This window comes from Paramacrobiotus metropolitanus, unplaced genomic scaffold (assembly GCF_019649055.1).
Source record: "Paramacrobiotus metropolitanus isolate TYO unplaced genomic scaffold, Prichtersi_v1.0 Parri_scaffold0000005, whole genome shotgun sequence".
NCBI classification, from domain to species: domain Eukaryota; kingdom Metazoa; phylum Tardigrada; class Eutardigrada; order Parachela; family Macrobiotidae; genus Paramacrobiotus; species Paramacrobiotus metropolitanus.
The window spans coordinates 321,412-337,426 of NW_026570225.1; the positions used below are offsets into that span (position 1 = coordinate 321,412).

General features: G+C 42.2%; 4 protein-coding genes across 11 annotated transcripts; 3 read left to right on the top strand and 1 right to left on the bottom strand.

The window, feature by feature from the left end:
* Window positions 1–36: 36 nt before the first annotated feature.
* LOC129581040 (uncharacterized) lies at window positions 37–6,861 on the top strand. Of its 8 annotated transcripts, none has more exons than XR_008689437.1 (6): window positions 37–1,374; window positions 1,699–2,248; window positions 2,875–3,394; window positions 3,903–4,007; window positions 4,138–5,199; window positions 6,136–6,861. XR_008689437.1 is itself a non-coding variant. In XM_055471888.1 (4 exons), the coding sequence occupies exons 3-4, from the start codon at window positions 5,154–5,156 to the stop codon at window positions 6,595–6,597; spliced, it is 522 nt and encodes a 173-aa protein (XP_055327863.1). In that variant the 5' UTR covers window positions 3,353–3,394; window positions 3,903–4,007; window positions 4,138–5,153; the 3' UTR covers window positions 6,598–6,861. The 8 variants fall into 8 exon arrangements, 4 of the variants coding, with proteins under 4 accessions (XP_055327860.1, XP_055327861.1, XP_055327862.1 ...); XR_008689435.1 differs by lacking the exon at window positions 37–1,374 and having other exon boundaries at window positions 1,391–2,248; window positions 4,138–4,631; window positions 5,011–5,199; XR_008689436.1 differs by lacking the exon at window positions 37–1,374 and having other exon boundaries at window positions 1,391–2,248; window positions 6,122–6,861.
* Window positions 6,862–7,053: 192 nt separating this feature from the next.
* LOC129581255 (E3 ubiquitin-protein ligase ari-1.1-like) lies at window positions 7,054–12,253 on the top strand. The gene is made up of 5 exons (XM_055472224.1): window positions 7,054–7,549; window positions 9,879–10,031; window positions 10,382–10,945; window positions 11,011–11,226; window positions 11,434–12,253. The coding sequence occupies exons 1-5, from the start codon at window positions 7,355–7,357 to the stop codon at window positions 11,824–11,826; spliced, it is 1,521 nt and encodes a 506-aa protein (XP_055328199.1). The 5' UTR covers window positions 7,054–7,354; the 3' UTR covers window positions 11,827–12,253.
* An 8-nt stretch (window positions 12,254–12,261) lies between these two features.
* Window positions 12,262–14,288, bottom strand: LOC129581257 (uncharacterized). Its single transcript, XM_055472226.1, has 3 exons — window positions 13,722–14,288; window positions 13,120–13,376; window positions 12,262–12,788 (listed from the first exon to the last, which is right to left on the bottom strand). The coding sequence occupies exons 1-3, from the start codon at window positions 14,062–14,064 to the stop codon at window positions 12,597–12,599; spliced, it is 792 nt and encodes a 263-aa protein (XP_055328201.1). The 5' UTR covers window positions 14,065–14,288; the 3' UTR covers window positions 12,262–12,596.
* Window positions 14,289–14,443: 155 nt separating this feature from the next.
* On the top strand, window positions 14,444–15,661 carry LOC129580864 (rRNA methyltransferase 2, mitochondrial-like). The gene is made up of 3 exons (XM_055471587.1): window positions 14,444–14,482; window positions 14,600–14,863; window positions 15,043–15,661. The coding sequence occupies exons 1-3, from the start codon at window positions 14,469–14,471 to the stop codon at window positions 15,659–15,661; spliced, it is 897 nt and encodes a 298-aa protein (XP_055327562.1). The 5' UTR covers window positions 14,444–14,468.
* The last annotated feature ends 354 nt before the right edge of the window (window positions 15,662–16,015 follow it).

Below are 16,015 nucleotides of genomic sequence, written 5' to 3' on the forward strand. Positions count from 1 at the left end.
TGCGCACTTCGGCACATTATTGTGTCGTGCACTTAATGATGTGGCAGATTGTTCACGATCGAAGATAGAATTAAAGGTACAACTCCGTGGGTTCTTTTAATTATCGGTGAAAGTGTGAATAAATATTTCAAACCGTGGAATCCATTGAAAGTTATAATTAAAAACGCTCCTATGCTATACAATGGAATATGCATAATTCAAGCCAGCTTTAGCTCAATTGTGATAACCTCGAAGTGCCTTAAATACAGTAGCTAGTACTAGCTACCAGAAACAATACTCGCACCTGATCATGAAGATTTCTGGCACAACCAAAAGTCTGGGTAAAAAACAATCAACACAATAAGAAAAACAGAAAAAATCTAAACATCATTACAGAACGACCTCGATTAATTTTAACGTCCCCTCCATTGTACCCATAACTGATGTTGCATTTGCGCGCTGTATCTCCAACGAAAGTCGCTGTCGGAATATACGTATAATCGTGTTGTGTAAACTGGTACGTACGATTGATACTACATACTGGGACGAAGGAGAAATTTATTTAGCAACCGTGGAATGCTTTAAACCACAGGAGTTTGGACGAACAAAAGTATTCATTTAATTCTTAGGCAGGTCATCGTCAATCTTGAATCACTTCAGGGAAGTGGGCCGGGACATGGTACCGAATTCGTGTACATGCACGAAAACTTACATTTTCGCGCACTCCCAAACACTTTTTTGTTTCGGATTAGGTATGACGTTTTGCAGCCAGAAGATTTGTATACACTGGCGTGAGAACCGTTTGTGCGTGCAACATCCGGTTCGGGAGTTATGGCTGTTACAAAATTCCAAAAAGTTTAAATGCGTTCAGGTGTACCAAAAGTCTCATTATGGACCGATCTCCCTCAAATTTTCCACGTAAATGCACATAACCACGAAGAACGCCATAACTCGCGAACCGGATGTTGCGCGCACAAACTGTTTTCACGCCAGTGTATATAAATCTTCTGGCTACAAAACTTCATAAACCGAAACAAAAATGTGTTTGGGAGTGCGCGAAAGTGCAAGTTTTCGTGCGTGTACACGAATTTGGTACTATGTACCGGCCCACTTCCCTTCAGTACTTCTATAGCTAAATCAGTGCAATCTTTCATTGCGCATAATAGGATGTGAACGCTTCCTGCAAGGCTGAAAGTGGTGTTTCCGTTCTGCAACTACAGATATAATTATACTCTGAATATAAATATACAATAATATAATATAAGTAGTGGTCGCGCTCCAGAATAGCGCGCGATGAGTTGCGTTTCAGGCATGGAATTATGATCGAAAAAATTAATATGGAGTGTGGAATATTTCGCAATATATTTAGAAGCACAGAAATGCTGAAATCTACAGGTATGCATTGGCCCGGCCTCTATATTGGCCAAATGTCTCTATATTTTTTTACAAATGAGAACCGAGTAATTACTAAGACGGCTAGCTATACGGCAGCACCGGTATTTAATTTGAAATTTGAAAGAAACGCCATAATTAAGCGATCGATGGACAATAAAACTGAAGACAATTGGCATAGTAACAGCTGCAAACTGTAGCTCGATCTGTGAAGTTCAACATGGAACGACCTTTAATTTAATTTAGAAGAATTTTGAATAACGTTAATGCAAAGATGCCGACCGAACCCGATATTGTAAAGTAATCATATTATGAAATTTATCATAGAGCATCCGCTCCACCAAGCATGGCTACCGATCAGATTACGGTCACCGCCAAGACCGTTCTCCCTTTACCGACCACCGTTGAGCATTGGCTGAATAAATGCCTTATGGAATCCCAGCATGGCGATCTTCTGACTTTACATCAACGGAGCCGCCCGGAATGCTTTGGCGACGGATACATCGCCTGGTGCTTATTGCACCACTACTTTCCGCGCGATATCAACATGACGGCTTTCCGGACACCACATAGCCGTCACGAATACGCCGAGATCTGGAGTCAGGTGGATCTGGTACTGCGGAAGCATAGCCTGCCACGCTTCTCTGCTGACCTGGTAGCGGCGGTTGTTAAAGGTTGCCAGTCTGCGAAAGCGGTACTGCTGATGCTGTTGTATGAGGCGCTTACAAATCTGAAACTGCCGCGAGCCATACCGCAGTTTGTGCCTGAAAGGGGCGACCGGAAGGGCGGGGTGTTGCGGGCTACTCCAGTGTACGCGAGACGCTATTCTGCATCGTTCATACAACTTCTTCAGGGAATGTACGGCACCAGTCAAAACGTACGAGACGACCTCTTTGCGAAATGTGATACATGTATGTAAGCGTGCAGTATGGTGCTATCGAGATTTGATAAATTAATTATAGCAGTTATGCTACTAATGATTAAGAAACTGCACCGAGTTGGAAATTTCTAGCTTGCTTTTTTTATGTGAAAGCTCGCATACGCGCGGGTTTGTACTATTATTGTCACTTGTAGAAACTGAACGCACGCAGAGTATTATCTGTTGTTGTTTTTATTTTTATACAAGTATTGTCATTTTATTTTAAGAACACGTACTATGATTGCTTGTTGGCATTGTGTATACAAACAGGAAAGCTTTTATAATTTTTTTTCAATTTAAATTTTGTGTGCTCGGTTTTGGCCGTGCTCAATTAACCACGCCCCGTGCTTTCTACGTAATAATGATGTTCTTTTGGAATTCTACATTTCTAATACCGTACGTAATCCCACAACTCCTTGTACCACACTTTACCAAAATTTGCGAACCATTCCGTCTAAAAACAGAGTTATAAATTAGAGTTATATAGATTAGAGTTATTCTGCATTTCATACATGTATTATACATGTACTGTACAGCTAGTCAGCGCTTGGATGTTTACTGTGCATTCGCTTGAATTTTTTCAGCTAGCCTTTTCATTTGGTCAGCGCGAGCTGCAACCACCTAAAACGCTCGTGGCAGAAACACAACACATCATCCCGGATGGTGAGAAGCCGGACGAGCAACTAAAGAGGTTATTACGCAAACGTCATGGATCGCGTTGTTTTTTGTACCACTCAGACTACGCTGCTCCAATCAAATTTGGTACCCAGCAGAAACGTCCCGCATCCGCTAAGACGAATCTAAAATTGAAAGGTCACGAACAACCTCAGGAAATCAACAGAGGAGGGTCAACTACAATCTCCCATTATCGAGTCATCAGACAACACGTAGCGGCAATTAAAAAGCCCGCAACGCCATCGGGACTGCTCCAGCCGCCATTTTTTATATCACCGGATCCATTGCACAAACAGCCCAGAGCTATCGTTTCGTCTTAGCTGTACATAGATGCGTTCGTAGACATGGCCGGCGGGATTGATTGAAATGAAGCGCCGCGCCGTCACCGCACACGTCAATCCTGCCCCGAATGAACATTTTTCATATCCGGTGGGAATTTCGCTTGTCTAATATATTGTAATTCTCGATAATCCCAGCGCGGACTGAAAATAACGCAGAGAATATAAATGTAAACACGGTCTTTCTATTGTACAATATTTCGAAATTTGCTTTGTGTAAATAACGTGTGCATACTGCAATCCTTTCCATTTTTATTCATGATTTATTTTTAGCGAATCTGGAATAAAAAGATCAACATAAAGGTTTTAACAAATTTTTTATCATGCTCTACAGAGTAGATCTAGAGTGCTTCGAAGATGTTTCAGTTACAACCAATTACAACAAAGCTTACCCTCTGGAGTAGCATTACTGGGTAACATGCATAATAATAATTTTATTGATAATCGATCATCTAAACTGCGGTTTAATTTACGTACTAGTTAAGAGTTAAGTGCCAATCGTAGAATATACTTATTTTAATTAAATTATCCCGGGGCGCACTGAAGCAATCTACAGTAAATCGGCTACCTCTTGTATAATCTGAACGAATGGTTTACAGATTTACGATATTGTGTGAACGACGAACGAATAGGACCAGTTGTGGGTTATCTGGAGTTTGGTTACCGCGATTCCAGCTATTAAGACCTAATTAATCCTGCACATGGTAACACATATTTCAACTCTTGGAGCTAGTTCCTTTTTAAATGGAGCACCATTATTTGTAATTGCATAATTGCATTATCGAATACAATTTCCCGAAATTACGCTACAATTATCGGGCACACGCTTTTCAGATACATATACGTCGACCATACTACAGACGGAAATCTGATATAAAGGATGCTCATCGTCATGATCAGCCGGTACCGGAAACGCGTCCGGCCATAATCTATCGGCTTAACTCTTTCATAAACACACCAGAGTACATAGGAAGCAGATCAAACACCTTTTTCACATTACTGGATGTAGCTGAGGCTTTGGCATTGTAAACGTATAGCGATATCCCGCGGTCTCTGGTGAGCAGTACCATGACGTTGCAATAATATCGTGCCCAGCTGTTGTGATTCGGTGTTGGAGACCTGACCGGTCGACTTATGCGGCTTCGCGGTGAAGGTTAAGAACGAACAGAAAGTGTACAAAGTATTGATGTCAGTACACCTGTACAGACATAACAAGTATATTGATTGGTGTACGGGAAAATTAGTTTGGCACATATTGGATTTCTCTCGCAGCATCCCGATCAATGTACTGTTGTCAGTGAAAAAACCTTTCAGTTCGACTGCGCAGTGTAAGTACATCAGTATACAACAACGAGAACATCAACAGGCTGATTAGCATGGTAGGGTGTGTGTTGTCACTTTTGAACATGTTGTGTGCACAATGACGATGCACTGTGGTAAAGTGTAAAAAGATTTTGAGGTTGAGATCCTCCGTTTTCTAGCCGTACTTGCAATCACAATCCAACGATGTAAACGTAATTTGATACGAGTTTGCCAGGGTTTCTTTTTGCCTGCCGACTGAATATTATTCTGTAGAATTCCGCAAATCTAATCCATTTTCGAATGTTGTGATCATAGTACAGATCTGTACTAACCGGCTTCCGACATGATAGATTAGAAAGTTGCTGTCGTCGCCAATTTGACCGGCGCGTTAATTTTAATTTAAAGGCTGACTTGAATCAATCGGTCGCCGAAAAAGTGCAAGGAAGAATCTGGACTCAGTGCGCCGAGAGAAATGTTGATCGGCGACAGCGCTTGACTGCGCCGCGGAAAAGGATGACGGCAATTAAATCACTTCTGCCTGATGTGCTATGCGTGTGCAGCTTCCTCTATTTGCTCAGCCATCTTCTGTGCATGGTAAGTGTAAAAACTGTAGCAACCTAATGGTAAAAGCAATTTTAATAATTTTTATAAGTTCCATTTGATTATAACATTTACAATGTACTGTATATTCGTCATATTAACCCTAAGGAATGCTGAGTAGTTATTATGTGATTTCAAATTGCGGCAATTTCTTTACATGTTATCATACGAAAAGTTCAGGGGGAAGCACATATTTTATAACTGCCTGCCAGTTGGAAGTTCAACGTAAAAAGAATGGAAGTTCTTATTATAGTACTATCATGAGCCACCTTTATTCAGGTTGTAATGTTACCTGTAATTTATTTGTGGTGAATAATAATATTGGTAGTTCGATCGCGAGTGTAGTGCTTATTTGTTACTTACGCTTCTGCACAATTATTACCGTATTTTATGATATTACGCGAATTATAATATTACGCAGTGTGCACGAAACGTCTTCTGAAGTGTGATTCAAGGCATTGGAATATGGAGCAATGGCGTATACAAAGTACAATAATTATCATTACTTAGCACAGTGCGCTTTCTGAAACAATTTTGTGCTTTCGCACGGCATTCGTAGAAATAATCCGATTCGTAAGAAAAAGGATAGCTAATAATATTGGCAAGGATAACTCAAAAAAATACCTATAAAAGGATAACTAAGAATTAACTAATAAATAGTTAGAAGAAGAATAACTAATATTATGTTCGAAATTTTAATTGTAAAGTACTAATGTGTCCGCGTTTGCGGTTTATGTCATTTTATTGGCCAATGCCCAATAAAAAGTCCTTTCTAGAAAACAAATACTATTAGCATATGGAACTGATGGAAGTAGGTTAACTACTCTTTTAGCAGCTGCCGCTGGCCGTTACGGTAGCGAAAGTAAGTAATACAATATATTAACCAACTTAATAGGTGCCACTCAATTGCTATCAGGTGCTATCTTGCAGAGTCTAGCGTCCAACTGTTGGGACCGAGGCTGCCTGACCTCCCTCGTTGACCTCACCGACTTCCTGGATCCCGGCTGGATCCTTCTAGACGGTCTCGCCCTGCCGGTCTTGCAGTTGTGCGCTTGCGGCGCATTGAATAAAGCCCGCCATCCGGTGCCGGGCGAGAAGGTGGATCCGTTGGGCTTCGGTGGCTTGTTGAGCCTCTTCCTCTTTTCCATTCTCTACATGTCAGCCACACTTATCTTCAGTATGTGGATGGGCAATTGGGATCTCCATAAAGTGGCTCTGCTTATATTCCTCGTTACCGGCGTGATGACCATCACGACGGCGGTACTGGGAACGATGCGGCGGAGCGAGTATGAGAAAACTTCCGGTAGCCGAGCGCTGATTATTGAAGGTGCCGCACAGAATTTCACTAGTCCGGAATTCAACCTTGTGGTACACAGTGCAAGGATGGTTTGATTCTATAATCGATGTACCGGCACTCCGGCAGTATACTGCCACATCCATGTCTTTTTCCGAATACGAGCTTGCCATAAGTTAATAAATGTCCATGCCTGGTTAAGTACTTTAATACTCACTTCGTCTACTAGCACGGTTATTCACACCAAAAGTGACCTTATTGATTCAACAACAACTTTTTAAAAAACTAATGTTGTAGAAAACCTTTTTTTCGCTATGTGAGTGAAAAGGGGCTCCTTACGTATGTGACGACCGAAACAAGATTTGGAGAAAACAATACCTCACAATTGACACATTACTATAAGACACAGAGCCTGAAGCATGCGGATAAAAGAAGCCGCCAAGTCGGCATACTCACACGACTGTGATCACACACCAGTACAATATAGACTGTATAGTATGACTCACTGTGATCTCACAGCAAACCGTTTTGCCATTCATTCATCGAGAGTCCGTCAGACGCGCGCTCACAGTATCGTGCACGAACAATGCAAAAACGTCTCCCTGATAAACATTTGCAGATTCAACAAGTCGCATGTACTCCCATTCTTTCGGCATCATGATTTCAGTAACGTTATTGGTATGTGGATCATATTTTGTCAGCGAACTATGAAGTAACCATAACATTGCGAACGACATCATCTACCAACTAAGCGAAAATCGTAATTTAATACGAGTAACTGTAACTCGTACAGTAACTGCGGAGTTTCGCTTGGAGTGGTGTTTTATTGATCAATGCAAAACGGTCTCCGCGACCATGGCTCGCCACGTCAAGGTTCCTCGCTCTTCCGCACCCGGGACGGCTTCGGGAGTGGATGATTATGACTGGGAAATGGAATACACGCTCACGAAGCCATTGAAGACGACGGAAGCAGAGTATACCGTGCAGCCATACAAGCATTTGGCTGAAGATATGCGCATCAAGATTCGCGAAACAGCTGATGTGCTCCAGGTAGTAAAATAACTGCAAATACTGTCCTAGTTTACGCTTTTCACTTCCTTTTCAAGTACTTGTATACGGTATACTTACCAATGTTAAATTTTGCTTTTTTTTCTTTATTGGAAAGCAGAGTCTGACCTGTTGTGTTTCTGTCAGTTTTTTTTACAAGGAAATCACAACTGCGGGGCAATGCATGAGGCCAAGGGCGTGTTTTGCAGACTGTTTATTTTCCTTTACCTGAAGCGATAATCGGTTTTGAAACCGTTTCTTCCAGCGACTAAGTTAAGCGGCCTAATTACATTACGATAAAGCAAGGTATAAACAATGAGCTCACTCGTATAACATTTAATACTAACAAAGCTAGATAAATGCTATCACCGTATCATGTTATATTTGTACAAATTAAGCTGGGTGTGCTTTTGAGGGAACTGATAAATCCAATCTAAAAGCGTGATTGCACTTTGAATTTCTTTCGGATAATCGACCGAAGCGAAGCGAAGGTCCTCTATGTTCAAGAAAACGGGAATTTTTGTGCGTCGGTCACGCACGTCGGTCACGCACTAAGTTGTCGGTCACGCCCTAAGTAGTTAGGGCGTGACCGACACTTAGGGGCACTTAGATGAGACTGCTAGGCGCTCAATAACATTTAGGCACTACAACGTAGGGGAACCTGTAACCGCGCATTAAACCAAAACACTAATGTGCTTACTAACGTGTTTTGTGAGTCCTAAGAGCAAATTTTACTAAACACGGTACTAACAGAATGTCCTTAGACTAACTACCAAGAAACAGCGCACAGCTGACTGATTTAGCAGCTGAAGTGATAGTAGACCCTCTATATTCAAAAAAGCAACCCCTATCCTTTTTTCCTGTATCATTTATTACTGACATAGAAGTAGCACCGTTCTATGCTAGCATATAAGACCGAAGCTAAGCTAGGGAGTCGGAACAGTAAAAGGGAATGTAGTCCAGCAAATTCCTAGATTCAGCTTGATTCAATTCTATCTGCTAAGAAACAGTGGATTGGCAGGGGCGCAGACATTAAGAAACTGCAGAACGGTAAATGAGATGTCGTAGCAACCGTAACCTTTGTTGTATTTATGACCTCTGTCCATTGTGATATCTATTGACTTACGTTTGCATTGTTAGTCAATCAGTTAGCAGACAAATCTTGAGCGGCAACTCGTGAAAACGCGTAACAGGGCATTCTGCCGCAAGGTTGTAATGAGGGACCACGCCCCTATCGCGGGCAACTTTTTTCTTATTTGGCGCCCAAAACTTGCTCGTATCACTTGCAGTACGTATAAAGAGTTCGGTAAGCACGTTTCCACTTAAAAAGAAAAGCGTCACTTACTCGTACTTTTAGCAGTAAGCGGCATTAATATTCCGTGCATCTTGTACTAATGGTGAGTAATGAACGTTAATCTGTAGTATACGAATGTTATGGAAACACATACAGTCTTGTAATCAATATCGTACTCAAGGACTTTGTTGTATTACTTACATTATACAGAATGGTGAGTCTTAGTACGAAAGTCTTGGCAAGCAGATATGAACGTATGACCTCGTTGGGTCGTGTCCCTTCATTTGGTCCACCACTCATTTTGTCCACCACTCATTTCGTCCACCATTCATTTTGTCCACTGTACATTATGTCCACCATACAGTTCGATGCACACTACCGAGTTCGATTTATACTTTACTGCACCTACGCAAACGCTAACTCTGTGCTGAAACGATTACAGTGGTTTAGGTTAAACGATATACAACACCTCGCAACCCTCAACACTATTCTGAGAAGTGAGAACGATTACTGTGCTTTAGGTTATCTTAGGATTTCTTAGATTCATTAGGTAATTCTACCCTAGGTTTTCTTAGGTAGTAATTCTTTTCGGCTTTAACGGTATTCATCGGTTTGAACTTTAAACGGTTCTCTGTAGTTTAAAGGAGTAAATAATTAGTGGACAAAGTAATTGGTGGACAAAATGAATGGTGGATAAAATGAATGATGGACAAAATGAATGGTGGACGAAATAATAGGAAGCCCGTTAGGTTATGTTTCCCTTTACTGTTTCTAGCAGTAGCTTCGCTTCGGTCTTATAGTGCTAGCGGTGCACTTTCCTAGTTATTTGTTGCGTAGCTGTTTATTTGTTGACGATTGGCATTTGGCACGAAAATGCCTAATAAAGAATAACTATCTCTACCGTGTACGCACGTTGCGCGATGCTGATAAGTACTTCCAAGGCAAATTAACGGTTGTTCATTAATTTTTGCAAGTTTTACTGCTCGCAGATCCATACTGTGTACGCGAAATGGTTTTCACGTGTTGGATTGTTATCAGATATCCCCGACGTGTGCCAGACTGCTTCTTGCTCAAAAGAAATGGAATGTGGACGACTGTGCGGCAATGTGCTACGAACGCTCCGACAAATATCTTGCGAACCTTATCAATATCCCGGTATCGTCGCTGCGACTGCACGAATGGACTTTATGTGTAAGTTTTCGGCAGTCGTATTATTGGCGTAATTTTCGGACATTCGTGTTATTTACGGTTAACTGCGGAAATTGTAGGGAAAACGCCAAACTCTCTCGTAATCCAGCTTGTACCCGGTATTCTTGTACAGAATAATGCGTTTGCGGCGAAATGATGTAATCTGCGTTTTTCTTGCCAAATGCTTCATCCAGTTAAAATGTTCGAATATAATTAGCGAAAAGATTAGGTAACGGCGGCCACAGTTGGTGGGCTCCATTTTTTGTGCGCTTTACAGCGAAAAAATAAGACGCTGCGTTTCTTATGTCGTGAGCTGGTTGATCATGTCGCGCAAAATTGCGTTGTTCTGTTAGGAGAAGAAGGCGAGTCGCCAGCACGGTCTGATCATGAGTGCCTGTCCTATCTGCTTGGAAGAAGTCTATGCTAACCAGCTGCAGTCGCTGTCTTGTCTGCACATCTATTGTATTGGCTGTTGGCGGAACTACATTGACTCGCAAATCGACGGCGAAATGGACAAACGTATTGTCATCCGATGCATGTTTCCCAAATGCGAAATGCTGCTGGGCGATGAGTGTATTGAGCAGTTGGCAGACACACGACAGGCGACGGTCTACTGGAAGCAGATTGAGAAGCTGTACGTTGACAGTTTTCCCCGGCTGCGTAGCTGCCGTGGATTGGACTGTACATACGCCATGGACATAAGCGCTGATGACCAGGAACGTAATGCGGTGGATCTGAAGTGTATTTGTGGATATGTTCAGTGCAGCATGTGCACGAACGAGGGTCACGAAGGACTGCCGTGTTGGTTGATCGAGAAATGGATTAAGAAACTGGGTTCGGATACTGACCAGCCCACACTGCAGTGGCTAATGAGCAACACGAAAGAATGTCCCAAATGCAAGTATAACATCGAAAAGGTATTGTCGTTGTGTCTGCTTCTTAATTTATTGCGTCTTTCTAAGTGACGAAATGTTTCGTTTAGACCGGTGGATGTAACCATATGACATGCAGAAATTGCCGTAATGAATTTTGCTGGATGTGTGGCGAGCAGTGGCGAGGCCATTCGAACTGCACACAGTATTGTGGTGATGCTCAGGGGGAGAATTTCACTGCCAAGGCATGGGAGCAAATGGAGCGGCTCATTTTCTATGCTAGCCGCTACACCAACCAGATGGATAACATTCTTAAGGAGAAACCGGTAGGTTGTTTTGTTTTGATACTTTGATTTTGAGATTTTATCAGAATATCTTGGCAAAATGCGTTGCTTGATTGTTTGGATGTGAATCTTATGAATGTTCCACACTTGATATGTATATAACTGGGACGATTTGAGACGAAGCAAGTAGCTCTGTCCGGGATAGCCAAGTGATGTAAGGAATCTGACGAAGACTTATGGCATTTACAGCTTAAAGAACTGCCGACCAAAGTGAGCACGCTATTGCTGGAGCCGGCTCATGCATCTACTCCTGCAAATTATACAGAATTCGTTGGACACGCCGTCAGCGTGTTGGAGACGTGTCGTCGCCACTTGTGGCAGTGCTTTGGATTTTCGTTTTTCGTCAAACCTAGCCGCCACCGTGAATTATTCGACCATAATATTGAAAATCTGGAGCGCGACGTCGATGAGCTGTCGGGATTTTTGGAACAGACTCTGTCTCCCAATCTGGAGCTTTTCTCTAAGTATCGTGGAAAAACATTGACGTTGTCGGGAAAATGCCAGATGCGATTGAAACACCTTATGGGGCACATTGCTGAAGGATTTTCAAAAAATTGGTGGGCGTTTGATGATGTGGCATGACACAATGTTTGACCGGTTGGATGGATTACACGGTTACGCAACCAAAGATTTATTGATGGACTCTGCATACGCACATCATGAAACGCTTTCGAAAATGTACAGATATTCTGTTCTCAATAAGGATTGCTGATGAACGGTTGTGTTAACAATAATTCGGTGGCGATTTTTCAGAGCTCTGCGGCGCACTCGCTGCACTGTATAAGATAGCAGTAGAACTATAGTTTTTAACACTTTGCAGATTTGTAACGGCAGAAAACGGAAATTGATTACATTATTTTGTGTCAGTGTCTATCATGTTGCTGCAGTTGTATGCGTTTAGCCTTTATATGAATCTAGGTTGTTGTTTTTTGACAGTATCTGGATTTGCTGATTAATCTTTTGAGTTGTGAAAATTCGGGAACTGTAAACAACATGTACGAGTATTTAAGACGGAATAGATTACCGAGTAACAGTGCTGGTTTGAATTTCAAACCGTTATACACCTTTAACTTTAAAATACAGCGCTTACTGCTAGAAAAAAAATACAAAAAAATTGTAAGCAGTAATTTCACGGTACAACGGCACATTTAATCAAAATTCGCAATCAAGAACTAAGAACAGTATTAACTGAATGCCATGGTCATCTAGTCTCACTGGCCGCTGGGACTGTTTTCCGATCACCAAGATACACCATTCCCAAAAATAATATAACAAAATTTTGAGTTTTACAACAGAAAATGTTGGTCACAACGGTAAGTTGTAACGCAACTAATGAGATTCCGCAATCCTCTTCAATAACCGTGATTTTGTTCTTGACCGTTCATTCGAGGCGAACGAGATGGCACAAAGAATTTCAGTCGAATGGCATTCATGTCCTTGCTGTCCTGCTCAATCTCCTTCTGAGTGGTGGCATTTGCACGGCGAATCAGGTTGTCCAAGCCCTTGTAGTTGATAATACCTCGAGCACCAACTTTTCCCAGCACCTGAAAGGTTAATGCAAAAATATGTTTACCGTTTCGCTGATTAATGAAATTAGTAAGTAATTATTCCTAACGTTGCATACTCCTGTCGCAGCACAATATTTCGAATTAGTCCAAGGAATTGTTATGCATAACTGCTTGAGCACAGAACTGCCAAACCTATGAGCAGTATACACACACACTTTATTAAAAAAAACACCGCAAAGTTCTCACTGCAAACACTACTGGTAGTCAAGCATGTCGATCAACAGTAAACAATGAAATAAGCGCAGTGAGACCCAACAAATGCGTACGCAAGTATGCAGAATACGAGTGCCGTAAGTATACCGCTCACCTCGGCCATATCGTTGCCAATGGTGCGTGCCAAGCGGAAAATGTCTGCATCGGGCATTCTCGAAGTCCAAAGGCGGAACTGAATGCTGGCCGGATCACGGTTACCTGGACGATTCGTGTTCTTAACAAACAGTCCCAACAGACGAGTCTCTTCGTACAGCTCATGCCCGGTCATCCAGGTAACCAGCGCGTGGAAGGCCTTGTCCAACACCAGAAACGGATCCGTCTGTGGGTCAAACTGGAAACGAAATTCACTGCCTGCAACAGCACAACCGATTCAATAATGGAACTAGTTAACTAATCACATTAGTTTTGTTGCTTGTGGATCAGGGTTTTACTGACAATTAAGAAATATTTATACATCCAAAAGCTGAAAATAATATAGATATTAATAGTAGTGGAACATAATATTCGAGTGCATTCGTTGGCAATTGGGCATCAAAGTCAGCACATTATTAAAAATGCAGACAAAAAAGCGGAAGACAAACATTAGAACTGTAAATGTATCATTATGCATACCAGTGGCAGTATTATACTATACGATGTAACAATTCGTAATGCGCCTGCGTATCGTTACATCCCTTGGTTCGATTTGTTCCTTACCGTTACGCGAGGCCGGATCTTCCCATTCAGGCTTCACAACAGGAAATCCATACTTTCCTCCTTGAAAAATCGCGATAGCCCCACCATTGACATTCATCGACCACGACGGCGGGCCCGGTTTAAATGCTGGCAGTTTGTACAGCGTCTCCACTTGTTCTTTCGTATCGAATGCGTCGATGGGACTCAAAGCTTCTCCATACGTTTCCACATCGTGACTGCAAGCCGGATCCACAACATAAATCGTCCAGGATGTCGACAAGTGCGAGTGTCCTCTGTAACATTTTTTTATCCCATTCCCGTTCGCCATCTTAGTGGGAAGGTTAGCTGTAGAGACCATCGACATGATTCCCGTTTGGCAAGACCACCTTTGCCGTATTGAGCCAACAAGCCGAACAAAATGCGGCAGACTGCTAATTACCCAGTTCGTACAGGTCAACAAGACCTAAAGGAATTTTTAGCAGTGCCAAAAAAATCGGATTATTCAATTTTCTGTCACAGTTTAACCGACCAGGAAGTGAAAAGCGAATTCACGAATCACGACCACAGTCTGACAAAGCAACAAAGCCAGACAAAAGTCTAATAGTTTTCTAAGACCAAAAACGTTCGCCACCATCGTTGGCCTCTTGGTCTCCTGTCAACCGCACACGGTCGGGTGACACGATAACACTGCTGAAATATTTTTGACAGTAGTGTATTTTGCAGTTTTCCTTTCTCGTGGAATTTTTACTTTTTAGTTTAATTTTTCTTATGTTTCTTTCACAGTAAGTTATTTGTTGTTTTGGTTTCAGTTAATTAAATTTTACTCAGTAGCTTTTTAAATCTAGATAGATTTGATTTTGCAGAATACATTATCCGGCTTTAATTTATTCTATGTCCAGGCGAATTAATCCGGTCTTGCAGCGGTTCCTGGAGTGGAATCCGATCCCATCGGATTCTTGTAAAAAATGTATAGTTGCTTTCGTTCGTGCTCACAGTTCACACGAATGGTTGGAGCGGCAGAGGAAAGATCCCTATGTGAAGAAAGCGAAGTATGAGAGCTATCGAGCCCGAAGTGCTTTCAAACTGTTGGAAATGGATGCAAAATACCGTATATTTCGGCCAGGGCAAACTGTCGTGGATCTTGGAGCAGCTCCGGGTTCTTGGTATGGGAAATTCTTGAACGCTTTTTATTTTGCAGATTGCTCTCCAATAAGAAATCTTTGGCACCCTTGAAATTTTTTGTTTGGAATTCTGAGGCAAATTGCATGAGGAATGCAAGACAAATTTTTGAGAAATCGAATGGACGACAACTGTGTTTTTTTATGCATGTATTTTTTTGCAGGTGTCAAGTAACTGTGAAAGCCGTGAATGTTGTAACACCGTCCGAAGTGGCCACCAGCGGAATATTACCCCGCATGGTGGTCCGCGACAAAGACCGAACCGAATTTTATTATGAGGGAGAGCCAGATGATCTGCTGCGAGAAGCGCTGACCAAACCGAAAGCGAAGCATCAAGCGAAAAACGGCCTCGTCATCGGTGTGGATTTGCTGCCCATTAATCCCCTTCCCGGTGCCATTTTCCTTCAGGAATGCGATTTTACCAAGCCCAAGACTCAGCAGGCCGTGCAGGATTTGCTGAAGGGCGAGGAGGTGGACGTGGTTCTGTCGGATATGGCGCCCAATGCGTCGGGAATGCGGGAAATGGATCACGATCTGATTATCCATTTGTGCCGAACGGCACTGCAGTTTGCTCTTAAAGTGCTGGCGGAGAACGGGGTGTTCTTGTGTAAAGTGTGGGATGGCCGTCAATTGACAGATTTTGTTGCCGAATTGAAGCAATATTTTAAAATGGTGCGGAATGTTAAGCCGCCGGCCAGTCGAGATGATTCCTCGGAAAAGTACGTATTGGCAACTGGCTTTCAGAAAAGCTTGCTTTTGGCAAATAAAACCGCTGCAACATAGGTAATTCTACATCTCGAATAGACCAAAACTGCGGCTCAGAATTACCCTTTGATTAGCGTTACGTATTGTGTTCACTCTCACAACAGCTCGCTGACCGTTTTGGGTTGTTACTTTAACCAAGCCTCGGAAACTGCTTTACGTTCTGCTTTGCGGCACTGCCGCAGCGGCAGTAAAGGATTTCAGGAATTTTTTTTGGAAATCTATTTGCGTTGCACTTCTGGATAATATTGACTTTTGGATAACATTAATATGAATTTGTAGCAACGCATTTCCTGGCATACTGCCAATTCGTTTTTTGTTCCTGAATTTACGAACTGTTGCACAAAGAAATCAACAAATTTTATTAATATACTT

Coding starts and splice junctions, on each gene's coding strand:
- LOC129581040 (XM_055471885.1), top strand. CDS start 1,718: ATGGCTACCGATCAGATTACGGTCACCGCCAAGACCGTTCTCCCTTTA. Junction 2,249..2,874: donor TGTACGGCACCAGTCAAAAC/GTACGAGACGAC, acceptor GAATTTTTTCAG/CTAGCCTTTTCATTTGGTCA.
- LOC129581255 (XM_055472224.1), top strand. CDS start 7,355: ATGGCTCGCCACGTCAAGGTTCCTCGCTCTTCCGCACCCGGGACGGCT. Junction 7,550..9,878: donor AAACAGCTGATGTGCTCCAG/GTAGTAAAATAA, acceptor GATTGTTATCAG/ATATCCCCGACGTGTGCCAG. Junction 10,032..10,381: donor TGCACGAATGGACTTTATGT/GTAAGTTTTCGG, acceptor TTGTTCTGTTAG/GAGAAGAAGGCGAGTCGCCA.
- LOC129581257 (XM_055472226.1), bottom strand. CDS start 14,064: ATGTCGATGGTCTCTACAGCTAACCTTCCCACTAAGATGGCGAACGGG. Junction 13,377..13,721: donor AGATCCGGCCTCGCGTAACG/GTAAGGAACAAA, acceptor GTGCTGTTGCAG/GCAGTGAATTTCGTTTCCAG. Junction 12,789..13,119: donor TTGGCAACGATATGGCCGAG/GTGAGCGGTATA, acceptor TTAACCTTTCAG/GTGCTGGGAAAAGTTGGTGC.
- LOC129580864 (XM_055471587.1), top strand. Junction 14,864..15,042: donor GGAGCAGCTCCGGGTTCTTG/GTATGGGAAATT, acceptor ATTTTTTTGCAG/GTGTCAAGTAACTGTGAAAG.